This window comes from Prionailurus viverrinus, chromosome D4 (assembly GCF_022837055.1).
Source record: "Prionailurus viverrinus isolate Anna chromosome D4, UM_Priviv_1.0, whole genome shotgun sequence".
Taxonomy (NCBI): Eukaryota; Metazoa; Chordata; class Mammalia; order Carnivora; family Felidae; genus Prionailurus; species Prionailurus viverrinus.
In genome coordinates, this window is record NC_062573.1 from 7489403 (window position 1) to 7513738 (window position 24336).

Sequence of the window (24336 nt, forward strand, 5' to 3'; positions counted from 1 at the left end):
TATCCATCAAATCATAGCAAAAACAACAAGATGATAATAAGGAATATCCCTCAGGTTATGGTTTTCAAAATACTTGTGTGTCTATATACCTTATTCCATTACCTTGGCAATGGAAGTCAGGCAGGGATTTTTTAAATTTATTCATTTTGTAAATTTAAAAATGTCAACTTTAAGAATGGTACACATTTTATATAAAAAACAGAAAATGCAGATGTGCAAAAGGAAGAAAATAGAAAATATTTATCTCCCCTTATCAGATGACTGCTTTTGTGCTTTGATACAGACCACCAAAAATATAAGCACGAGTGTTCATAAACACATTTAGCATAAATGATCTTAGGGTGCATCCTGTTTGGTTTTTTTTTATTAAAAAACTTTTTTTTTTTTTTTTTTTTTTTTTTTTAGTGTTTATTTAGATTTATGAGAGAGATACAGAGCGTGAGCAGGGGAGGGGCAGAGAGAGAGGAAGACACAGAATCCGAAGGAGGCTCTGGGCTCCACGCTGTCAGCACAGAGCCCGACGTGGGGCTGGAACTCACAAACCGCAAGATCATGACCTGAGCCAAAGTCGGACACTCAGCCAACTGAGGGGTGTATCCCATTTTTAGACCCACTTCTTTTACTCAGTAATATATTCTATTTATTCTACTGAGTTGCGATTCAAATTTGGGTTGGACTCTACTCTTAATCACTAGGATACAGAGCCTCATTTATGCATTATATCTTATTTTGTATTTTCCAGTCTTTTCTACAATCAAACATGTATTACTTTTTATCATTGTAACAGAAACGCAGGTTTCAAAGCAGCATGAACTGCTTTTCCAAGGCATCGGTTGCCATACCTGGCTTTTCAGCTTTTCCAGCTCAGCTTTCTTGGCCTGCAGGAGGGTCTCTGACTCTTTCAGGACGTGCAGGTGGTGATCCTCATTGTGTTGTGCGGCCTCGATGTCCTTCTGCAATTTCTGCAGCCTACAAACACCAGCAGCACTGGAGCAGATCTGAAGGAAGGCTGAACCCCAAGAGCGGTCTTCCAGCACAAGCCCCTTGGGCCCCCCAGAGGCTGTACTTACTCTCCGGTCAGTACTTCCTTCTTCTTGTTCAGGCACTGGAAGTCGGAGTCTTTTGCTGCAACAACTTTGTTTATTTCTTTCAAAGTTTCTTCTTGCTCCATTTTGTGCTGCTCCAAACCCTTGGCGTCAGCCTCGAGTAATCTACGACACACTGCTTTACTCTCCAAGGCCCCTTAGACTTAGCCTGCATTATTTATCTTAAGGCGATTACTACTCCCTTAGCCCCCAACTTGTCACTGATCTCCCTGAATACATCAATAGCCAAGAGGGACTCCACCTACCTGAGCTGCTGGTCAGCTTTGACAAGGTTAACAGCAGTTTCCTGGGCTCTCCTTTCTAACTCCTCAGCATCTTTTTCGATTTGCAATAGATTTCTCTTGGCATCAGCGAACTTCTCAACGGCATCTTTTGTCTAAAAAAGACACTGTCATTAGAAGCGATTCAGTTACCACACTCTTTTTGCACCTCTTAGGAAAATCGACAAGGCCATACAGAAAGACTGATAAAAATGTGCATTCACTTTGACTCTCCAACTCTCAGAAGAGAATTCAGTAGTGAAAAAAATGACTACATAAAAATGCTCATTGTGTACTGAAATACAACTTGACAAGTGATAGATTAAGTGATAAAGCATCAACACAATAGAGTACTGTGTAGCCTTTAAGACGACAATATAGCAACATGGAAGAATGTTAATGGTATTATGTTGGCTGAAAAAAACAAATTTAAAATGGCACTCTAAGGGCAACTATGTGCAATTAGATCTGTGTCTGCAAAGACAGAAAGGCTCTGCAAAAAGAAAAAGTCACTTGAGGGTGGTGACACTGTGAATGATCTTTTACTTAAAAATAATCTGTATACTATTATGCTATCTTATTCAATTAAAAATATCTCCACAATTAAGTGACAACAAGCTGATTTTACCAACAGAGCCTCCTTCACAGAGATTATTACTGTACTCTAGATCTGATCGTGTTAAATAAAACCTCCTTCATTTAAAGATGAATTAATAATGTCTGAGAAACACAAACATTAAGTACTTTTGTCGAAGTACTTAAAACTCCTCCTGTACAGGATTTGGCAAAAAGAGATTACTTTTTTTTTTTCTTTTCGAAAACAGATTTTTTTTTTTTTTTAATCAACTTGGTTTCCTTTTTCTGTCTAAAATAAGAGGTTTAAGACAATGCCACCAAAGGTCCAAAAATAGTGCTTGCTTTGCACTTCGTTGAACAGTGACTCCCCTTCGGGCCAAATACTCAAGCTGTGCAGCTGCACCAAAGTCCCAGGCTTGTTAAACTAGTCCAGTACATCTCCCATATGGATGCAAGAAGGCTGGCGAGCTCCCAAACAGCTAGATAGCTCACCACACTTCCTTCCATTCCAGATCCCTGGTTTCTGTCAGTTTCATCAGCAAAGCACTGGACAAAACGCACTACGTGCTTCAGAAAGTCATATTTCTAAGTAGTTTTCTATCTCTTTCTATGTTAGGTTTTAACATGTCTGGCATCTTTCTCACAAAATGCACCACCTTCTCCCTCGCTCTTCCTCCTTAGCAAGCTGCCTCCCTGAATCATTTTGGGAGGACAAAAGGGGAAGAGCTTACTAGCCTCAGTTCACTTACTATTTCTGCCTACTACTGGTATCAATATTCTTTTATATACCAGTGATAAAGTTTTCTCTAGTCCTGCTCACGCCTATGTTATCTCACAATCGTCTAACATGTGACAGAAGGAACATGATCAGTTGATCATCTGAAAAGACACCAGGATGTTTTTCCATTCTTATTAAAGCCATCACTCACAGAATATCTTTAATAAATCCTTTGTTTCAGTTCCTGGGTTACAGATTTCTATTCATTTAAATCCATCCATGTTGAAATAACATAAAAATAGTTTCTGAGATGCTCCATGTGGGTATGGGACTTTTTTACACTGGAATTCTCCTCAAACTAAGAAAGCTCTTGGGTGGGGTGCCTGGGTGGCACAGTTGGTTAAGTGACCAACTTCAGCTCAGGTTATGATCTCATGGTTCGTGGGTTTGAGCCCTAGGTCCGGCTCTGTGCTGACAACTCAGAGCCTGGAACCTGCTTCGGATTCTGTATCTCGCTCTCTCTCTCTCTCTCTGCCCCTCCCCCTGCTCATGCTTGGTCTCTGTCTCTCTCTCAAAAATAAATAAAACATTAAAAAAAAAAAAAAGCTCTCTTGGTGAGGCAGAAGTTGAGCTGTGTGGCCCTGGGCCAGCTACCAGCTTCTCTGAGCTCCACCAGTGAACTGGGCTAACCACCATCTTACAGAGTTGCCAGGAAAGGTTAACGAAGCAGTATTTATAACATAGCCAATGTGTGGTCAGAGTAGGGGCCCAACAGAGTAGGGGCTCCTTTTCCTCCTCCATTTCTTTCTGTATTGTAGTCACAAGAACACTACCTCAGACCAAAAAATGCTTGATTTTCTATCATCAACTTGGAGAACGAAGTAATACCAGGAAGAAGTCTTCTGAGATCCACAGTTGCTTTTAGATGAATCTAGCATTGACCTATTTAATACAGAGAGATATCAGAGCCCAAATAATTTAAAGACACACACAGGATTAGGAAGTAGGGTGTGTTAGGAACGGAATGATTTCGGCAGCTTTTAAGTCTTCCTGAACAGCCTAAGTATTCTTTGCCTGAACTGATAGCTGAGGAGGAGCAAAGCTGGGGAGTCAGGTGGCTTGCCCGAATTCTCCCAGCTCCTTAACTAGCAGCGTGCAGCCTGGAACCCAACTGTCCGCCTTGGGCGACCATGTTCTTATCACGATTTCTTTCTAGTCCTTCATGCCACGGGCAGTGAGCTGCCTCACCCCAAACCACAGCAGAACATACTTTCTCCTTTGTGCGTGAAAGTTCACTTTCGGCCTCTGCCAGCAGCCGGTCAGCTTCCCTGAGTTCTGCTCGACGTTTCATAAGGGTCTTCTCGATGCACTCAATTTCATCCACGATATCTTCATGGTGTTTGAGTGACTTCTCTATTTCTAGTTCGTTCATAAGACTCTCGACATTTCCATCAAGGAAGTCTCTAAAAAAATCGTTATACAAACATATTAAGAGTCTTTAAATGTAGACAATACAGACACTTGTAGTCTGATAAGAAGATGTACGATGATTTTCTACTCTCATATGAGAAGGGCCGGAAGAGACATTTACATTTGACCATGTTCAAGGTCTAGGTTTATCCTTTTATTCAACACGGTACGCTGCTGACAGTAAGTGCACAATGCATACAAAGTACGATGCAGCTGTTTTATCTTTTTTGATTATTATTTTTTTTGTCAGCACTTGGGTCAAGACAATGTTGTCGTTTCTATTCTCCTATGGTATAAAAAGAAAGCCAACCACCACCATAATAATCATCCATTCCCCTAAATCTATCTTGCTAGTCGCAGCTCACCAACCATCCCAAAGACTTCCTAATTTTGTGATTTACTGTTCAATGATACAATGATAGTAACGATATTTGACAAATCAGAAAGCAAGACACGGAAGTCACTAACTCGAGGCTAACATGTCAAAATTCTTTGAAAACGAAACTATGACAGGAAAACATGAAAATAAATTCATCAACATTTAACACATTGTTTCTCTTTAAATGAAGGCAAACATATCCTTTCTTCGGATATTTTCGTGTTATCCAAACTCCTTAAAGTAAGCATTTATTTTACTTTTATAACTAGGAAAAGAAGTGGTCACCCCACTGCCCTACCATCCTCCCTCAAAAAAATCTCACTTTAACCTCTCCCCACCATATGCCTACAAAAGTAAGAGAAGCAACCATCCTTGAAACGCTTACACATTTTTTTAAATTTCTTTTTAAGCTTTATTTATTTTTGAGAGAGAGAGACAAAGCGTGAGTGGGGGAGGAGCAGAGAGGGAGAGGGAGACACAGAATCTGAAGCTGGCTCCAGGCTCCGAGCTGTCAGCACAGAGCCCGACACGGGGCTCAAACTCACGAACTGCGAGATCACGACCTGAGCCAAGTCGGACGCCCAACCGACTGAGCCACCGAGGTGCCCCAAAACGCTCACACATTTATTCCCCATCTTCTTCTCTCAGTGTGACCCTGGCTTTTCCCTGCCAGGTCTACCGGCCAGTCACAGGTGTGCTCCTAGAAGGCAGAGACCATAGCTCACTCACCCCTGGGACCTCCACCGATCTCCCCGCAACCCTGGTGCCTGGGCCAGTCTGGCTGACACGACAAAAGCTGGGGACCGTCATAACTCCTGAACTACTGCACCCATCTGGCCCTCTCAGCAGATACTGCCTTCATTAACGGACCCTATGCCAGATGCTGGGGCACAAAGAGGCCCAGCCACCGCCTTCCTGGGCTCCTTACAACACGGTGTGAACAGTACTATACCCAAGGTTGCCAACCCGAACTGTGGGAGCCAGAGATGAGGAAGGCTTTGTGTAAAAGGGGATCTCTGACCTTTCTCTGGATAGACAGGGTGGAGTTAGGCAGGGGGCAGGGAAACCATTTTGGGCTAGGACAGTATGTGCAAAGGTGGAGAGGCAGGGGAGAATGTGGTGTTGGGGGAAACCACAGAAAAGCAGGTAGGGCCTGAACAAACACTGCGTGTAGGAGAGAAGGATAAGACAGGCAGGCAGGTTCAGATCCAGAGGGTGGTGTGCATCCTGACGGGACTGAGTCACATGGGAGAGTGGCTAGCTCGGATCTGTAGCCACGTTCAGGGTAGAACGGAGACAGAGCCTAGACACGGGAGGCCAAAGTAGAAGCTATGGGCGGAGATGATGAAAGGCCAGGGCGGTGGAGGTGAAAGAAGGGGACCAGTTTGACAGCTCTTTGTGTACAGTTGTAGGACCCGGAGACCAACTGGAGGGTTGGGAAAGCGAGGAAAGCGGAGCTGCACACACCCGGCTTGTTTTTAGCCAGAGTAACTGGGGAGGGCGGAGGGTTATGCCATTCTCCAAGAGGGGCCACAAGAAGAGCTCATTTGGATTACGGGCCAAGAGAACTTGGACTTGCCCCGTGCAACTTGGGAGTCACCTGTGGCTACAACTTTAAATGAAACTCTATTCCTCAGTTCCATTAGCCACACTTCAAGTGCTCAATCGGCACACGTGGCCGGTGATTACCGTTTCGGATGGCATGGATCGACAGCATTGCCAAGGTCACAGAAAGTTCAACTGGACAACACCGATTCAGGTTACCTTAATAAGCCAATGTCATGTTTATCAGAACTATAAAAGTGAAATAGCTAATAATCATAGTTACTTTCGCTGTTTATGTTTCTGGATGGTATCATGTAATTCTTCTACTTCATGCTCTAAGTCTTTCTTCTCTTGCAAGAGACCATCAATATTACGATGCAGCTCTTCCAATTCTTTCACCGACTGCCGCCTGGATGCTCTCGTGCACTGCTCCTGTTTCTCTGATTTTAAATGCTGCATGATGTCTTCTAATCTAGAAACTTCATTCTCCTGAACAAAGAAAAAAAAATGCAACACTGAGAAACATCACTTGATGTTTCTCTTCTTTCCTGCCAAAAGCTGCAATCGACTGTGCTTAAAGTGCTACCTATGACGTGAAAATGATGGTAGCTTCTAGACTTCAGTATGAAAACGAAAAATCAAGTCAGGCCAATTTTTTCACATGCCACAGATGAAACTGATGGACTAACAGAGCTTTTAATTTTTCCATCAGTCCAACTATGGTTGATACACATTCACCAAGCACCCCTTATGGATAATCTCTGCCTCCAGAGTTCAGCCAGTAGCAGAAGAGACGGACACAGGGGTCTGTCTCTAGGCATAGGGAGGGGAGTTTCCTGGAAGGCTGCCCAGAGGGAGAGGGTTTTGCCTGGGTTTTGAAGAATACGTGAAATGGGGAAGACCTAACCTGAAGAAATAACACGTGCTAATGCACGGAGGTATAAGAGGGCATGTGAGAAACTACAGAACAGCTGGGGATGGCTGGTGGGTAAAGGAACCAGCCCGAGAGGTGATGACAGGCCGAGCTGACGGCGCTGCCGTAAACACACATGCGCTGAGACACTGCAGGGCAACGGGAGGGACCGTCGTTCCAACCACGTGAGCACACACAGGCCCTCTGCAACTAGTCTGACCTACTGCCCGGCACTCAGGGGTCCTAGTCCTTGTCTTCCTCTTAACCTGCTGGGAGGAAAAGGAAAACAGAAAGAGCTCTAGGCATCTTGAGTTTGAAGGAGGAGTTTGTCATGCATTTTAATTCTTTAGAACCATAAGTTTACAAAATAAGCTGGTGATTAGGAAGTAATCATTTCTTGAAATGTAGCCTTAGAAAAGAATATGAAATACACTAAAAATTTACACAGTTGAGTCAACTACACTGCCTACAAATAGAGAAATGTTATGCAATCATTAAAATACTGCTTAAAAACATCTGTAAAACCACAGGGAAATGTTTGTAATGTTAAGTGGGAAAAAGAGAATATGAAATGTGTGCACAATAAGAATTATGAAAAGAAAAAAAGAATCATGAATCTTACCACCCAGAGATAATCCCCATCACAACCTTGCTATATACTGCTCCTACGTGTGAATACACAAAGCACATCCATGTGTATGCGTGCACACACACATACACATGCGTGTACAAGTACAGGCCCCACTACGTGAACACTCCTGTATGTACACATTGGTATCATACTTGTCAATAGAAAAATATACAATAAGCTCTCCAAAAATGGTTAATTTCTGGACTGAAAGTATTTTTGCTATAAAGTGGTTAAACCAATCTTGTGGTCTGGCCTGGTGCCGTAACTCCCATCCAGAAGGATATTTTAGTAAGAGAACGCTTGCTCCATTCTAAACATCAACTTTACGAATATACTTTGGGACATAACCCCTTCATAAGTAGGTCAAATCATCACATACACAATCTTATTCAGTCTCCCATGGTAGCGGGGTAGACGGGGGTCTCATGTCTCTCCACTTACCAAGTTATGGTGTTCCGGGACGTTGCAATGCAGCACCCCCACAGGGATGAGGGGGACAGAGAAGTTGGGGGGCGGAGGCCCATACACGATGGGGGCTCCAGCAGGAGGTGGGCCATAAACAACAGTGCCAGGGCTGAGAGGCTGGCTGTTGTTGGGCAGAGGAGGAGGTGGTGCGTACAGGGCCATGCCCTGGGGAACAGGAGAACCATCGGGAAACACAGTGTACATCATGTATCCAGAAGGAGGCACGAATGGGCGTTCCTCGTGGTCATCCAGCTCACTCTCTTCCTGACTATCTCCTCCACTGTCTGCATCTTGACAGAAATAAACAGAAGAGTATTTTACCCACATGGCTTATTGGGTAAACAAGTTTAGTAGAGAACAGGAGCATTTAGGACAAGATCCCCAAGAACTGGGAGTAAAATTCTGTGAAAAGGTCAAAATAGGGATTCGTATTATTTTCAGAGGCTGATACTTGAGTGCTTCTTATGCCTATGTGTTGAGTTGCTTTTTTCTGTCTTTATTCATTCATTTATTCGGCAACCATTTGGGTGTCTGCCTCAGGCTGCATAAAGACAGAGAAGCGGAGATGTGTGCTGAGACACCAAGGCTCGCAGTGTCTACGGGTGCCATGATGCACGGCACTCTCCAAGGTGCTGGCTTCCTTACTCGCCTCCCCTTAAGCAGGTCTATGTTTGTCTATCACGGATGACAGACAACCTAGCACACAGCAGGCACTCAATAAGTAGCTCTTGAATAAAGAAATTCTCAGAAGGGGACATTCCCATTTTATGGCTTCACAGTCTAAGAGCAGCTAGATAATTTGCCTAGGATCACACGGCTGCTTGGTCAAAGAGCGAGGATTTACCCCAAGTCTGATTGACTCTTCCTCCTGGAGCTTTTGAAGATGGACCTAGAACATTTCATTTTAGTCAAGCTAATCAATGTCATGATACAAGGACGTACGCACCTGCCATGCTCCAGGAGCACAGGTGAAAAAGCCGCTCAGTGTGCCTGGGTAAGGCAAGATGGAGGAAGTCTCCCTAAAGGAGTGGTGTTTGAGGGCCTGAGTCTTGCTGAAAGTCGAGCAGCAGTAGGTTTGGAAGAGGAAGGAGAAGGACATCCTAAAGAGAGGGTTTAAAGCATGGAGGCTGGAGGAACATGGCACGCTGTGACTATCTTAGGCAACTGGGTAGGACTGATGTGCAGAACAGTGATGGGAGGTGAGACAGGAGGTCACTGGCCAAGATCACAGCAGAGGGCCTTGCAGACCAAGCTAAGGAGCCTGGACTCAGTCTTATGGATTTCAGGAAACCAATAAAAGAAATGCAACTTCCCTTATGTGATTTAACTTACCTCTATTTGAAAACGATTTATGTAACCCACTCCTGATGGGAGAATAAACCCAGTATCCTGAGACAGGTGGAGGCCCACTCTCCTCCTTTCCATCCTGCCATCCGCGACATGGTTTTCTAACAGGAGTTGAGGCTGTGTACTTTAGGCCTACACCAGAGTCTTTGGTGGCCTGGGAACTATAGCTGGAAACCTGAAATAAATGACAGCAAAGCCCACTATTAGAAATGAAAAGGCTGAGTTGGAGAAATGCCAAAGTCTAGAACAAAGTTGAGATGTGGCAAAGTTGAGAATGAACTGGTTTCTTTCCACAGATCACAATTCTCATTTTTCACAGAGAGAAGTGAGACATGATTACACAGTCAGGTAAACTGCCTGAGTGTCAGCCTCTCTTCTCCAGTACTCCTCTTTCCTGGTGGTTTCTCCTCTTTTGCCTTGTCCTTGATGGCCCACAGATGAAGGCAAAGGAAACAAGTGAATTTTCAAGGCCATTTGGGAGATCAGTCTCTTACTATCCTGGGAGCCTGGCATGGTTGAAAAGCTCTACTCTCCTAACTCTCCCTCCTTCCCAGTCATAAGTAGGTCTACCTTTCGAACCCTTGCCCAGCTTGGCCTTACAATGTTACAATGTCGAATATCTACACAGCTTCCACCTCCAGCCCTGGTTGTCAAGCAGGTTTAGATGTAGACTCTGGTTGACTCTACGCAGCGCTGGATCCTAACTGGTCATAGCCACTTACTTCTCCTTGACGGTTGCCTGTCAGCTGATCGTAGCAGGATGTCACCCAGTCCCTCTGCTCTGGATGCAGGCTGCTTACCGTTCTCTCCTCACGTCCCACGTTCAAGACCCATGCCCTGACCAGTTTGTTTCCTGAACACCCTCTCAGTGACACCTCTTCTCCTCCAGCTCTACTGCTCTAGCCCCAGCTTCTGTCCCTCACGGAATGAGTTCAAACAGCACCCCGCTCCCTCCTCCCCGAGTTTATCCACCGCAAATCAGGCCTCCACACTCAGCCCAGTTATTGTCCTTAAACTACAGCTCTGATTATATTATACATGTCCTAAATCCCTGAGGCCTCCACAAGTCAGTGCGAGACATTTTGAGCCCCTATGCAAAAAACATGAGCCCAAACTACTTTTCCAGACTCACCTTTCACCATTGCCAGCCAATCCTCCAGCCCCACAAGACCACTCACCATAGCTAAAGCAACTCTCCCCTTCCGCACATCTCTTCCCTCCTAAAAGCCCATCCCTTGACAGCTAAGTGCTGACTTCATGGCTTTGTGTGAAGCCTTCCTTCCTGAACTTCCCCAATGAGAGGAATCCCTAACACTTCTGTGTAATAGAGCACACAGGTCAAGTCTGTTGTCACATGCATGCCCCTGTTTGTAACTGCCCTGGTGTCCCTGTCTCCCCACCAGTGCATGAGCCTTTGAGAGCAAGGGCTTGACCATTCCTCATGGTGCCCGCCCCATCTAGTACCTGACCTAGATTTCAGCAAATACAGAATGAAATGCTGGTTAAAATCAAATAAAATCCAGGTGCTCAGTTCTCTATCAGCCTCTGCATCGTTCTATACCCATTTCCAACAGGCTCTCTGGGCTCAAGTCACCTTATCCCCTTGCAGGATCTGCTATCAGGGACCCACAACATACCACCGGAGCATCAATGGGCAATGGCAATATTCCTTGAGAAGGTCCTATTTTCATCTCACGTATCAAACACACTTAAGAACCTCAATGCATGGCTTAGTCTAGACATATTGTTCTTGACATCTGCTCACAAACTAGGGGAAGAGAACATGGTCACAATTCCTTCAAGAAAATTCAGTACACATTCCCAGCATCACAGACTTCCTACTTTTGATGATGATGGTGGTGGCATAAAGTACCAGTAGCCTCGTCTTCTGAAAGGATCTGCCATGCTGCTGATGTAATCATTCTGATGAGAAACTTCACGTCGAAGTTCAGCAATTTCTTCCAAAACATTTTCAAAGCTTCCTTTGTTACCTGCAAAGGAAAGCCATTCTGTGAAGTTGAGCATGAAATCATGTACTTCCCTCCTCTCAACCTACACAAGTGATTCCATGACAGCCAATGACTTTGGCTCCTCAAAGTTGACTTTGCAGCCTCTCCCATGGTAATAAGTTTTTGCTAACACTTAAAGAGGATAGACGTACCCTTCTGTTGTTCATTTATAAAGGGAGGCAGAGAAAGAAAACAAACAGATGTGTAAACATTATTTCTTTTGAAAATTCAAAATGTCTTGTCTCATTGTAATCAAGTTTCTTAATACCTCACTTACGTAAAATGTTTAAATTCTTTGCTTTTATTCATTAAGCTAATTATCACAGCTCTGGAAATCAAGCATGGAATTGATCTATCAGAGCTAAATAAATTGCTAAGGTGAAAAACAAACAAGATGATTTTTTTTAAAGATGATCTGACATCAGAACTATAAAACCACTACCAAAGTCAAAGCCTAGGGGCCCTTGGGTGGCTCAGTCAGCTAAGTGTCCGACTTTGGCTCAGGTCACGATCTCACAGTTCAGTTCATGAGCTCGAGCCCCACATCGGGATCTCTGCTGTTAGTGCAGAGCCTGCTTGGGATCCTCTGTCCCCCTCACCCTTCCCCTCCCCTGCTCACACTCTCTCTTTCAAAAATAAATGCTTTTAACAAAAAAAAACCCAAAACAACGAAAAAAAATCAAAGCCCAATACTTTACCAGCCCCGGTGAGGTCTAGTAAATTCCGCAGCCTTGCGATCTCTGTCCTTTGCCTCTCCATCGTCTCATTCAGTTTCTCCATCTCCAGCACGTGTGAGTTTGCTACTCCAGGGCCTACGTCTACTTTCTCCATCTCAAGTCGAAACTATTTAAAAAATCACATACACAAAATTGCCAACGAATATTCTTTCCCACATGCACCCTGCAATTTGATTTAGTAAATCCAGAACTTTTACCTACACTTTACTAATGAGGAAAACGCATTACTCCTTGTATTTAAATTGCACTCTGCCTGACACGTGGTAGAGGACAAAGTGCTGATGAACTACTGACTATATTTCCAATAATACTGTCTCTCGGGAGCTGATATAGGACCAATAAGGGGAAGGTGTCAGGGTACCAGCACTGACCTGCTCCTCTTTATCTCTGAGAAGGTTCTGCAGGAGTTCAATCTCAGCTTCTGCTCGGGTCAGATCCTTGGCCGCCTGCGCTGCCTGTCTGCTGAACTTCTCCGTCTCCTGCAACTCCTGCTGGGACAGAGGTATGAGAAAGGCAGCACTGCCATCACGTGTTGTCGTCTTCGTTTCTTTCTGCCCCTCAGACGGACTCCTCTGTTTTCGTCCGACTGCCTGCCTGGCCTCCCTATGCGTGCGTGGCGCCTGGTCCCACCTCATCCTGTGCTATTCCCATCACTTGGCAGCCTGCTCCGCCCCTCTATGGGGGCCACGTGAGCAGGGGGCTGCATCTGAAAGAGCAAGGGCTAGCTTTTTCTTCACTGTTATACAGCCTTCCACGACTGAGGTCTCTCTGGACTCTCATCATTACATTTTCTCTATGATCTGCTGTCCTAATCTCATGAGCATTTGTACCCTTTAAAACCGTTAACAGATACCATCTCAGTCAGGAGGCAAAACAGTCCTGTAGGTCACATATTATCTGACTGCACAAGATGAAAAGTCTGGGGTTCAGAAAGATTCTGTGGCAACCCTTTAAAACCTTAGTTCAGGTGTGTATGGGCAGCTACCTCCCTAAGCGGAGCTCTACACCTTGAGGTGGGGATGGTATGTTTCATTTGATGGCTCTCGTCAGGGCTCAGTAGAGGGACCCATGGCAGGGCTGTGACTGGAGAAATACAATCTTCAGTCTGAAGGGGAACAGACAACTTTACGGTGGTTTATAAATCACCCAAAGCCTATAAGAGCAGTGATACAAGCAGCTATGGTTTGGGGACAGCAGCAGCACCGTGGAAACTTGTTCTGCACGTGTGGACTCACCTCTGCTCGCTCTTGGTTAATTTTCATAACAGTTCCATGAAGGGACCTGAGCTGGTCTTTGGCAATGGTGAGCTCAGCTGTGGCCAGCTTATCAGAGGCGGCCACGGCTTTCTTTAGTTTCTTTAATTCTCTGTCTAGGCCGAGAAGCTGCTCCTGAGATTTGGCATCTTCAAGTTTCTTCTGAAGTGAAAGAAACATTAAACAAACAGATGAGTCATTTGGTAACGATGAATTAAGACATAAGCTCCATGAGGGCAGGGACTCCATTCACTGCTGCATGGTCTGTGCCTAGAATAATAATACATGGTACAGGGGTGCCTGGGTGGCTCAGTCGGTTGAGCGTCTGACTCTTGATTTTGGCTCAGGTCTGATCTCACAGTTTGTAGGATCGAGCCTGGCATTGGGTTCCGCACTGGTGGCATGGAGCCTGCTTGGGGTTCTCTCTCTCCCTCTCTCTGCCTCTCCCTGGCTTATGATCTCTCAAAAGTAAACAAACTTAAAAAAAATAATACACGGTACAAAGTAGGTGTTCCATATTCACTGAGTGAATGAATAAATAAAACCAACTCAAAACTGTATGGTAAACTTAGAAGGAAATCAGTCTTATCAGTCAAGAACCTCAGTGATCATAGGGTCGCCTGGGTGGCTCAGTCTGCTGAGTGCCCAATTTTGGGTCAGGTCATGATCTCACGGTTCATGGGTTTGAGCCTTGCGTTGGACACTGTGCAGACAGTTCAGAGTCTGGAGACTGCTTCAGATTCTGTGTCTCCCTCTCTAGCTGCCCTTCACCTACTCACGGTGTCTGTCTGTCTGTCTGTCTCTCTCTCTCTCTCTCTCTCAAAAGTAAACATTAAAGGGGCTCCCGGGTGGCTCAGTTGGTTGAGCATCTGACTTCGGGTCAGGTCATGATCTCATAGTTTGAGTTCGAGCCCCGCATTGGGCTCTGTGCTAACAGCTGGGAGCCTGGAGCCTGCTTCGAATTCTGTGTCTCCCCCTCTCTCTGCTCCTCCCCGCTCATGCTCTGTCTCTCTCTCTCTCCTTCAAAAATAAATAAAAACATTAAAATTAAAAAATAAATAAACATAAAAAAAAAAACATTATAAAAGGACCTCAGTGATCATAGATTCACTCATTCATTGGAAAAACATTTCCTGGAACCATCACCAAGTGATAGACCAGTCCCTTGGGATCACTGGGTCAGGCACTGGGCATACAGCGATAAATAAAACAGACTTGCCTCAAAGAGCTTATGAGAGATGGATATTAAACAAATACTCAGAAAAACATATAACCCAAAATGGTGGTCAGTGCTATCAAGGGACAGAACGAAGTACTATTTGAGAGACTGTGGGAGAGACCTAGATTGGTAGGGAGGGAGCAGTCAGAGAGGAGGGTGGAAGAATGTGGTCCAGGAGAGGGAATGACATGCAGAAAGGTCAGGAGAACTTAGTATTTTTGAGGAACTGAAAGAAGGAGCATGGTGATAATAAGAGGGAGCTAAGGAGAGGCAAATCATGCTGGGCCTTATAGGCTTAAGAATTTGGGTCTTTTTTTTTTTATAACAACAGAAGTTGCTGAAGAAAGTGGAAATGAGGGGGGCTGACAAGAGCCAATTCATGTTAGTGTTTTAAAGTTTATTTATTTATTTGGGGGAGGGGGTTAGGGGCAGAAAGAGAGAGACTCCCAAGCAGGCTCCACACTGTCTCAACTGACTGAGACACCCAGGTGCCCCTTAATTTATGTTTTTAAAGAGCATGTTGGGGCGCCTGGGTGGCGCAGTCAGTTAAGCGTCTGACTTCAGCCAGGTCACGATCTCGCGGTCCGTGAGTTCGAGCCCCGCGTCAGGCTCTGAGCTGATGGCTCAGAGGCTGGAGCCTGTTTCTGATTCTGTGTCTCCCTCTCTCTCTGCCCCTCCCCCGTTCATGCTCTGTCTCTCTCTGTCCCAAAAATAAATAAACATTAAAAAAAAATTTAAAAAAAAAAAAAAAAAAAAAGAGCATGTTGGCTGCTGTGTGGAGGAGGGTCATCAGTGGGAATGGGAGAACTGTCAGGTGGCCACACCAGCTGTCCAGACGAGAAGTAATGGCTGGATGGGGTGGTGGCATCTGAGAAGAAAAAAAGAACCTATATTCCAGATGTATTTTGCGGGTGGACTGAACAGGACTTGGGAACTGAAGGGTTCTCAGTGAAGTACGAAGCACGTCATTGAAGCTGGGAGAAGGGAGAAGGGAGGTGTGGGGAGTGACAAGGTATGAAACGGTGAGGCGTAGGACAGTGAACTTCCCAGAGAGAAGGGGAACGCTGCCCATTTGAGGCTGATGACAGTGATACCACTTTGCCTGGTGGCTGCTGTTTTTCTGCAGGAATGCTTAGCATGGGCATCCGCCTAAAGAAAGCTTTTGGCTACAGTTTTGTCAGGTAAGTGAGATGGAAAAGGACAAGGGATTTGAGGACTTTTGCAAAAACGGCTACAGTGGTGGACCATGGAATTTAAATTGGACAACAAGGTATACGGCCAGGAAAGCCTAACAGACAGAAAAGGTGGGGCTGATGCCCTGGAACTGTGAGGGAGGCTGAGAAATCGTCAGTGTGGGGGCGCAGTGAGAGAGACAGAGAGGGGTGCTGTGGTTCGGGACTGCAGAGGGGGTGGGCACAATTTCTCAACTGGACAAGGTCGACGATGTGACCACGGGAGGAGATGGCTGAGGGGGGATGGAGAAGCTCAAAGAGAGGCCGCAGGATTAGGAAGATGAGGAGTTAAAAACTAATTTCCCGTGGATGTGTCCAACTGTGCACAGGATTTCTGAGGAGGCAAACTCCTGCCAACGGCACTCAAGAGTCTAAAGTCACTCCTCGCACGCCAGCTCTCTCGTTTTCATCTACCATGGCACCACCGTGTCTCGGGTCCTTGATTCAACCACAATGCATCCCGGGTTCCCCTGGGTCCAGTTCCCCTGAGCCAGCAATGCTGCCGGAGGCGACCGTGGGCCTGCTCCCCGGGGGCAGGGTCCAGGCACAGGGACACAGATGGCACACTCCCCTAGTCTTCCCCACCTTTTTCTCTAACTCCTGGAGTTGGGCCAGAATTCTCTCCTTCTCTTCATCAGCTTCCTGAAGTTGGAGATCTGTAAGGCCTTGGATTTCCTCCATACTTTTTAGATTTTCTTGCAAATAGTGAATTTCATTCTCCAACTGTTGGATTCTCGCTTCGTGCTGCCTCTTATCAAAACTAATCTGTGAGAAAATCAAGTTTTGAAGATGATTTTTTAAGCAGAATATAAGCTTCTTAGAGAACTACATTTCATTTTACTAAAGAGCATAATGACATTTTGTACTAATGAGTTACAGGGGGCGGTTTTATCTTGAATGTTCTCTAGGATCCATTTTAATGTTTGCCTCATCATTAAAATAATTACATCCAGAAAAATCAGATTCTGGCATCATACTGCACCCTAGCAATATGGTATTGTTTACCCACAGGTTCAGAAACATTTCTCACTTGCTTCCAGAACAAGGAAAACACAGCCACAAAGAAGCCTGACTGATCTCAATAACCATATTCAGGGCTGAATTTTAGTCGCACGCAGTCTGACTGGTTAAGAGTGAAAATAACAGTAATTATACTGTATTTACTCGAGGAAGGAAGCACTGTAATTTGTTGAAAAACAGGAGTATTGGCCGAACGCTTCCCTCCAGCTGCCTCAGGCCCCTTTCTTACTCTCGCTTCCAGGGCTCTCTCGCAGGCATGCCTGAACTCCTCTTGTCCGTTCACCAGTTTCTCTTGTTGCAGAGCCATTTCTTCCTGGAGTTTTCTCTCTCTCACTTGTGCTTCCTGTCTTTCCCACTGGGAGCGTGCAAGGATTTCACTGAACTGTTTCTGCAAATCAGCAAGACTTTTCCCTAAGACATCTGAAGGAGTATGGATTCTGGTAAGGGGGGAAAAAAGACGGTATGTGACCTCTTCTTTCTCATGCCAGACACTGGGTGCAAACTGTGTCGGTAACATCAGTGCGGGACTAAAAGGAGCTGCGTGGAACAGTGACGGGAATCAGCACACAGAGCAACTGAGCATCTCCTAAGTGCGAATCAATGTTTTAGCCAATGACTGCCGTCACTCCGAAAACACAGGCTCCTAGCAGGCTAACAATGTTTGCTCAAAGAATAAATGTCCCCTCCATATATTTAAATGCACCTTGGGCTTTCTTCTGAAATTGATTTTCTATTTAAAATGCATAATGTGGCTCTATTTCCGGACCACATGCAATGAACTTTCGTTACTCTTAAAACTTCTGTTTTAATTAAATTAAATTAATTAAAGTAATTAAATTAATAAATTAATTAAAATGATTTAATTTAAATTAAAGAATACCTAAAAGTATGAAAGATTTAAAATGTAAAAAAATCAGTGACAGGCAATTTGAAGCAATCTTGTGTCTCAATCATGGAAATATGACTTGGGAAACCTTACAAAAGACATCAGCCATTAGCGTAACTTAGGAAGGTGAGTCCATATGAACCTCACATTCATAACTTGGCAATCTTAACACCAGGAGGTCCCATCCCAACTTTCCATTACCTCATTTCCCCAGCTCCTGACTTCAGTTTTTTCCTTAGCTCATCCACACGAGCTGCCACGTCTTCTGGACGAATCAAACCATCAACCACATGGTTAAGGTGATTCTGGAAATCCTTAAGTTGCTGTTTTAACAGGTCATTGTCATCCTATGGATGGTGGTATAATGGGGTGGTAAAAGTTACCAAACGAAATTAAAATACATGCACATCCGCATACACAGCCTGTATTCCTTGTCATATGATAGTTTTATTCACCCCCCTTTACCAATTTTTTTTAAAAACCCTTTCTACTTGGGCTGACAGCATCTGAATCTACTGATCAACCTAAAGTCACAAAAGACAGAACCAGGCATTAGGATGTTTCCTGATGTGATACGAAAGCAAGTACCTATGTTCTTGCTGAGAAGTAACTAAGATGAATCTAAATAAGCCTCTGTTTAAGACCATGTTAATCAATACCATAAAAGATGCTACCAGCAAAATCTAGGATGAGAAACTCCAAGGGACAAAGACCTGGTTTTCTTTATTTATTTTTAAAATCTTTATTTATCTTTGAGAGAGAGAGAGAGAGAGAGAGAGAGAGAGAGAGAGAGAGAGATTGAGAGCATGAGCAGGGAAGGGGCAGAGAGAGAGGGAGACACAGAATCTGAAGCAGGCTCCAGGCTCTGAGTTGTCAGCACAGGGCCCGACACAGGGCTTGAAGCCACGGACTGTGAGATCATGACCTGAGCCAAAGTTGGATGCTTAACCGACTAAGCCACCCAGGTGCCCCTGGTTTTCTTTAAAACATAAAGGGGGAAAGGAGGAGGACATCTATAGACTACAAGAGACTTAAGAACCAAGTCAACCAAATGCCATGTGTGCACTTCATTTGGATCCTGGTTCCAACAAACACTTGTAAAAACAGATAATCTTAAAATTTGATGTTAGGGAATTCTTATAATTTTAAGATATAAAGAGGTATCTGTATATGTTTTTTTTTTTTCTTTTTTAAGGCTCTGTACAGTATTTACAGATAAAGTAAGATTTTCAGATTTACTTCAAAATATTTCAGTGTGTGAACAAGTGGGAGGGTTGGGGTATGGCAGGCATTATGGATGGAGTAACACTGGCCACGGGTTGCTAACTGTTGAAGATGGGTAATATGTACATGAGGAGTCATTTTAGTATTCTACTTTTGTATGTGTTTGAAATGTCCACAATTCAAAGTTAAAAAAACAAAACCAAAAAAACCAAAAACCAAAAACCAAAACCAACAACTTTCCCATAATTCTCTGCCAAGCAACTAAAAACTGAAACCTCTAATACTAAAGCTTCTCTAATAGCTTATATAATTCTCTGTGGGAGTATCTGTTACATGCCAGCATATTTTCACTATTAACAAACAAACATATGTGGATCCAAGAATTAAATTCATACAATGCCCCTTGAAAGGGGTTGCACTAGAGTGCAACCCACTCTCGTTAAATTCCTGGATAATTACAAAGATATTTCAGGGGAAGAAGAATGCACCAATCGACCCTGTTAGCTCAGTCTGGTGACAAACTGAGTGAAAGAAAGTAAAAGAAAACTGTTAAAAATCACCCTAAATTGTAAAGAAAAATTGTTCTACATCCTAAGACATTGATTGTATTGCCCTGAAGTGATTTACTTCAAACTCAGTGAAACACTCTTAACTAAAGTGGAGAATTCAGGATTGCAATGAACATGTTAACTGCCTGTCCCATCTGGAGTCTGTTATCTGTAAACTGTCTTGAACATTGCCCTGAGGTGCCCGTATTTCTACTACTGTCTAATCCTGGGCACAGGTGATCAAACCAAAGGCCAAACAATCCACAGACTAGCCAGGAAACAAGTTCTCACTCTCTCCAAAATTTGAACCAAGATCCAGTACATCGTCAAATCTGTAAAAGCTGGCCTTGTAAAGGTATGTCAGCTTGGGGCTGGAGTCAATGCTGGGCCAAATACAATACCCACAGAGACAGAGGAGAATGAGAGAGCCATGTAGTTCCTGAAAGACTGACTGATAGAGCAGCTCTGTCTCCTTTCTTGAGCTAGTGTTAGTAGGTTCTGGTTCACTGCAACTAAATGATTGTCTGACAAAGACAAATGCAGAGTGAGTTTAACTTGAACTCTGTTATCAAGAGGTTAGTAGGCCAAGGGCCTAGTTTTAACTAAGGTAGTCTCACAGCATGGGCTAGTGTTCTGGAAAGCTGACTTCGGTTTCTACCTTGGAGGAGAAGGCCCCCGAAGAACACATTTTAGTCCCTTGAAGCGACGTATGCTGAAGTAGGTGGGTGAAATAAAGATGTATGAGATTTTCTTTTGAAGTGTTCCAGCCAAAAAATATAAAAGGGGACTAACTAAAACAAGAATGGCAGAATGCCGGGAACTGTTTCAGCAGGGTAAACAAAAGGACATAAGACTATTCTATTTTTGTGATTCAAAAATTTCCATGGTAAATATAAAAAAATAATCTATTGAGCAGCCAACACACACACAACTCAAACGAGAATGGAAAACGCGCACATCTTTTCTGATACTTGTCTCAGAAATTAAACTGAGAGAGGTAAAAATTAAATTCTAGGTTACATTTCCCTAAACTTTAAGGAAAAAATATCCAAGACCCTGAAATAAGGGAGAGAATGTGGGTGAGCTGTTTAGGCTTATTTGTCACAACCCCCCCTGCCCAGAAGCCTCCCTTAAGACCTTGGCAACTCTGCGCCTTTATTTCTGGTGAAGTATGACACCCGCCCTGTCAGTCAGCCAAGTGGCCCTTGGCCTCACGGATTTGGAGACCTGAATGTTGATCCAGGTACTTGTTCACTCAGACATCTGTGCTCTCTCAGAGAGTTCAATTGTCTGGAAAATCCTGTCCACCTGCTTCTCTGGCAGTTTGTCGGGCAGATTATTGTGAGAGTAGCAGTAAAGACATTCCGCCAAGGCAAACCCCCACAGATGTAAAATGACTGCATTTTTAGTAGAACCCTTTCTGAGAAGGCGACTGTGAACACTGTTTACAGTTAAGAAGTTCTGCAGCCCACTCTAGCTAAATTCCTGGATAATCACAAAGATATTTCAGGGGAAGAAGAATGCACCCATCTGATCCTTTCAGCTCCGTCTGGTGACAAATCTGCTTCTCAGAGAAGCGCAAGGTACGGCTGTCACCCGTGAGTTTCCACAGCACTGGCTCTTTACTCCTGACACTGCCTCCGTCTCTTCACATCACCACCACAACACAAAAGATGCGCATGTTCATAATTTTACAACGATGGGCTCACGAGAGGACAGAGGCTCTGGTACCGTCCCACCCAGAATTCTTCTCTTCTAATAATTCAAGTAGCCTACAACATCATGGCACAGGCTGTTAAGGGTCTGACTACAGGCAGCAACACCTTAGGGTGTCCTACGTGAGAATGCACCCTGGACGAACACGTCTCTACCTGCAGCTGTTTAAGTTGCGTGCGGAGCTCGTTGTTTTCTTGGTCCTTTCCTTCGGAGAGCTGGGCTTTTCTGAGGGCATTCCTGAGGGCTTGCTTTTCCTTCTCAAGTTCTGCTTGAAGGGCCGACTGTTCTAACTATTGCCGTGGGAAGCAAATGATATGAAAACATAAAACAGCAACAGCTTTTTCAATCTAAAAAGCCATAAATAAATTTACATACACGCACAATTCCTTGCTAGCTATGGTTTCATAGTAACTCCATTTTATGTCCGTACGCTCAGATTTCAAAGCCCAAGTTCATCTTTTTCACATGTCTCCTTCAACTATTAACACTTAAGAGTAGACATCACAAGGGGCTCGGCCCAGATATACCAAATTAGAATCTCAGCGCTGGGCCCAAGGACCTACCTTTGAGAGTTCTGTGAGTGATTCAACAGAGACTGCTCCTCTTTTCCTCAGACCAGTATTTCTCAAACTGTGGTCCTCATCAAAAATCACTTGGTGTGCTTGTGAAAAATGCAGATGCCCAGACTACCTCTCAGACTCAATGGGCCAGAAGCTCGAGGACAGGGCCCAGGAATCTGCATTTAACAAGCATCTCAAGTGACTTCATAGAGCTAAAGTACACCAATTAGAGATCTGTGGGTCAGGGAGAGACTGCTATGCTCCGTACCCTCAACATATGGCTTGAAGACCAATTCTGGCAGTGCTGATTTCAAGAAGGGAAGAGTCCCTTTTAATACCCAGTAAATCTGTGAAAAGGCTAGGCTGCTATAACACTTTTGTCAAGACTCACGAGGGGGAAAAAAAGGAAAATGGAAATACAACGGAGAATAGATCTTCAACTAGTAAAGGCTGGCTTGAAAACTTAAGAGAATTTATTTTTTATTTGAAATGAGATGCCATTTTATTTACCAATATTTAGAAATCTGTATTTATTCTGGCATTTTAATTGTTTTCCCCCAGCTTCCTATTTTTGCACTCTGATCTTATCAACTGTAGTTTTGTAAACCTTGGTACTCTTGAGAAATATAATCCTGACAATTGTCAAGTGGTTTTGATATCTGATAAGTAAAGGGATACAAATTAACATAATTACTATAATAAGCATGACTTTTTTTTTTCCTTTTCTAATCACACGAATGCTATTTTACATACATTCCTGGGATTTAAACTATCTTATTTTATGTCACTTTCATCCAATAAGTGCATACTGACCCCCTTCGTGACCAGGCACTGAGAAAAGAGAAACGAGCATATACAATCTGGGTATTCACTGTGCTCTGGGTCTAGCAAGAGAGACAGACAGTCTGAACAGATGATTATCAGACACATGATAAAATGTTTTAACTGAGCACAGGCTATAGGAAAACCAAAGCAGGATCCTGAACCCAGATTTCCAGCAGGCACAAGAGGAAGGTCGCGATGGGCTTCCTGGCGAAAGATGCAGCCTATGTGACTAACAGCTGAAGAAAATGACATTTTTTTTTTTTAACGTTTTTTTATTTATTTTTGAGACAGAGAGAGACAGAGCATGAATGGGGGAGGGGCAGAGAGAGAGGAGACACAGAATCAGAAACAGGCTCCAGGCTCTGAGCCATCAGCCCAGAGCCCGATGCGGGGCTCGAACTCCCGGACCGCGAGATCGTGACCTGGCTGAAGTCGGACGCTTAACCGACTGCGCCACCCAGGCGCCCCGAAGAAAATGACATTTTTAATCTGAGTAAGAATACACTGTAACTGGCCCCTGTCTGCCTCTCTGCCTTGATCTCTCACATTCCTGCCTACCTTCTTCTTGCTCCTGGCATCCAAGAGCCATACTTTCAGCACTTCAAATGCACCTCTCCTTGCCTCTGCCTAGACCATTCGTCCCTTACCCCTTCCCTTTGCACCCCCGCTGCCTCTGCACAGCAAAATCCAACTCACCCTTTCAGTGAGTTTCTCTAGGGCAGACTTCCCTGACCACCCCTCCCCTGCTATCCCTTTCTTTCTCCCACACCCGTGTCACCTACTGCACTGTCAGCTCCACAGGGACAGTGACTGTGTCCGTGCTGGTCACTGCAGCATCTACAGCACCTGGCCCTCAAAGGCCAATCAGTAAGCGGTTCTTGGGTGAATAATTATTTCTCTAATTTGCAAGTACAATATAAACTAGTAGATACTTCGTCCAACCCAAATAGAAAGTAGCAAAATAACATAGAACAAGGTGCTCTGGTGCCCAGTATTTCCCTTATCCTCACTATAACCCCTTTTACAGACAAGGAGGCATTTTTCAGAGGCTCAAGAGCTATGACGTGATCTGCATGCTCACACAGGGGTTCACAGAGGTAGTATCTGAACTCAGAGTATCTGACTCCAAAAATGTATACTCTTCCCATCATTCCATATACAGTATATTACAAAGTCTTTAATCTTGCATTTAATTAAAGAAAGGCTGGTATGCTAAGACCACAGGGCTTGGATTCTAGATGACTTTATGCTGCTGCTTACCTGGCTGAACCTTCTAAGTTTTTCCAACTCCTCCTTGAGCTGGCTGGCTTCAGCATCCCGTATTTTCAGCTGAGCCTCTAGCTCAGCCTCATAGGCACTGAGATCTCCCTGGGTCTGCTGCAGGGATACATTCACCTCATGCTGCTCCTGGAGGGCACTCTCCAGTTCTGCGAGCTCCTGTAAGGATTCGGTATGTTTATGGAACCCTCTGTTCTGCCTAAGCATCCGCAAGCCATCATAAGTAACCTGAGCACTGTGAACCAAATGGCCAGCCAATGCTGGCCTGGCACAGAAAGCCCTCATTAACAATACAATGAAGCCACAGGCTGTGCTTATCCAGGCTGGAAACCAAAGTCCTGACTAAATGTAATCAGAAAAGTCAGTAAGCTACCGACATGTTTTCCAAAGTAACCATCTGTGTGATACTTTAAATGTGC

The 24336-nt window shown here is 44.3% G+C and overlaps 1 protein-coding gene across 8 annotated transcripts in view; it reads right to left on the reverse strand.

Annotated features, from left to right (window-relative positions):
* Positions 1 to 24336, reverse strand: part of CNTRL (centriolin) — an 83796-nt gene that overhangs the window by 16816 nt on the left and 42644 nt on the right. For 7 of the 8 annotated variants that reach the window (XR_007146325.1, XM_047830132.1, XM_047830135.1 and 4 more), the window contains 16 exons: positions 23900 to 24076; positions 21410 to 21544; positions 17968 to 18113; positions 17110 to 17317; positions 16446 to 16625; positions 13392 to 13571; positions 12528 to 12644; positions 12118 to 12262; positions 11253 to 11401; positions 9396 to 9585; positions 8040 to 8353; positions 6338 to 6543; positions 3931 to 4123; positions 1352 to 1482; positions 1071 to 1211; positions 843 to 969 (listed from right to left, as the gene is read on the reverse strand). Coding sequence is in view for 7 of the 8 variants with exons in the window: in XM_047830132.1 (XP_047686088.1) it covers positions 843 to 969; positions 1071 to 1211; positions 1352 to 1482; positions 3931 to 4123; positions 6338 to 6543; positions 8040 to 8353; positions 9396 to 9585; positions 11253 to 11401; positions 12118 to 12262; positions 12528 to 12644; positions 13392 to 13571; positions 16446 to 16625; positions 17110 to 17317; positions 17968 to 18113; positions 21410 to 21544; positions 23900 to 24076 (2739 nt within the window). In the remaining variant the exon portion in view is untranslated. The remainder of the gene's footprint in view (positions 1 to 842; positions 970 to 1070; positions 1212 to 1351; positions 1483 to 3930; positions 4124 to 6337; positions 6544 to 8039; positions 8354 to 9395; positions 9586 to 11252; positions 11402 to 12117; positions 12263 to 12527; positions 12645 to 13391; positions 13572 to 16445; positions 16626 to 17109; positions 17318 to 17967; positions 18114 to 21409; positions 21545 to 23899; positions 24077 to 24336) is intronic. The other variant, XM_047830133.1, reaches the window with a different exon arrangement.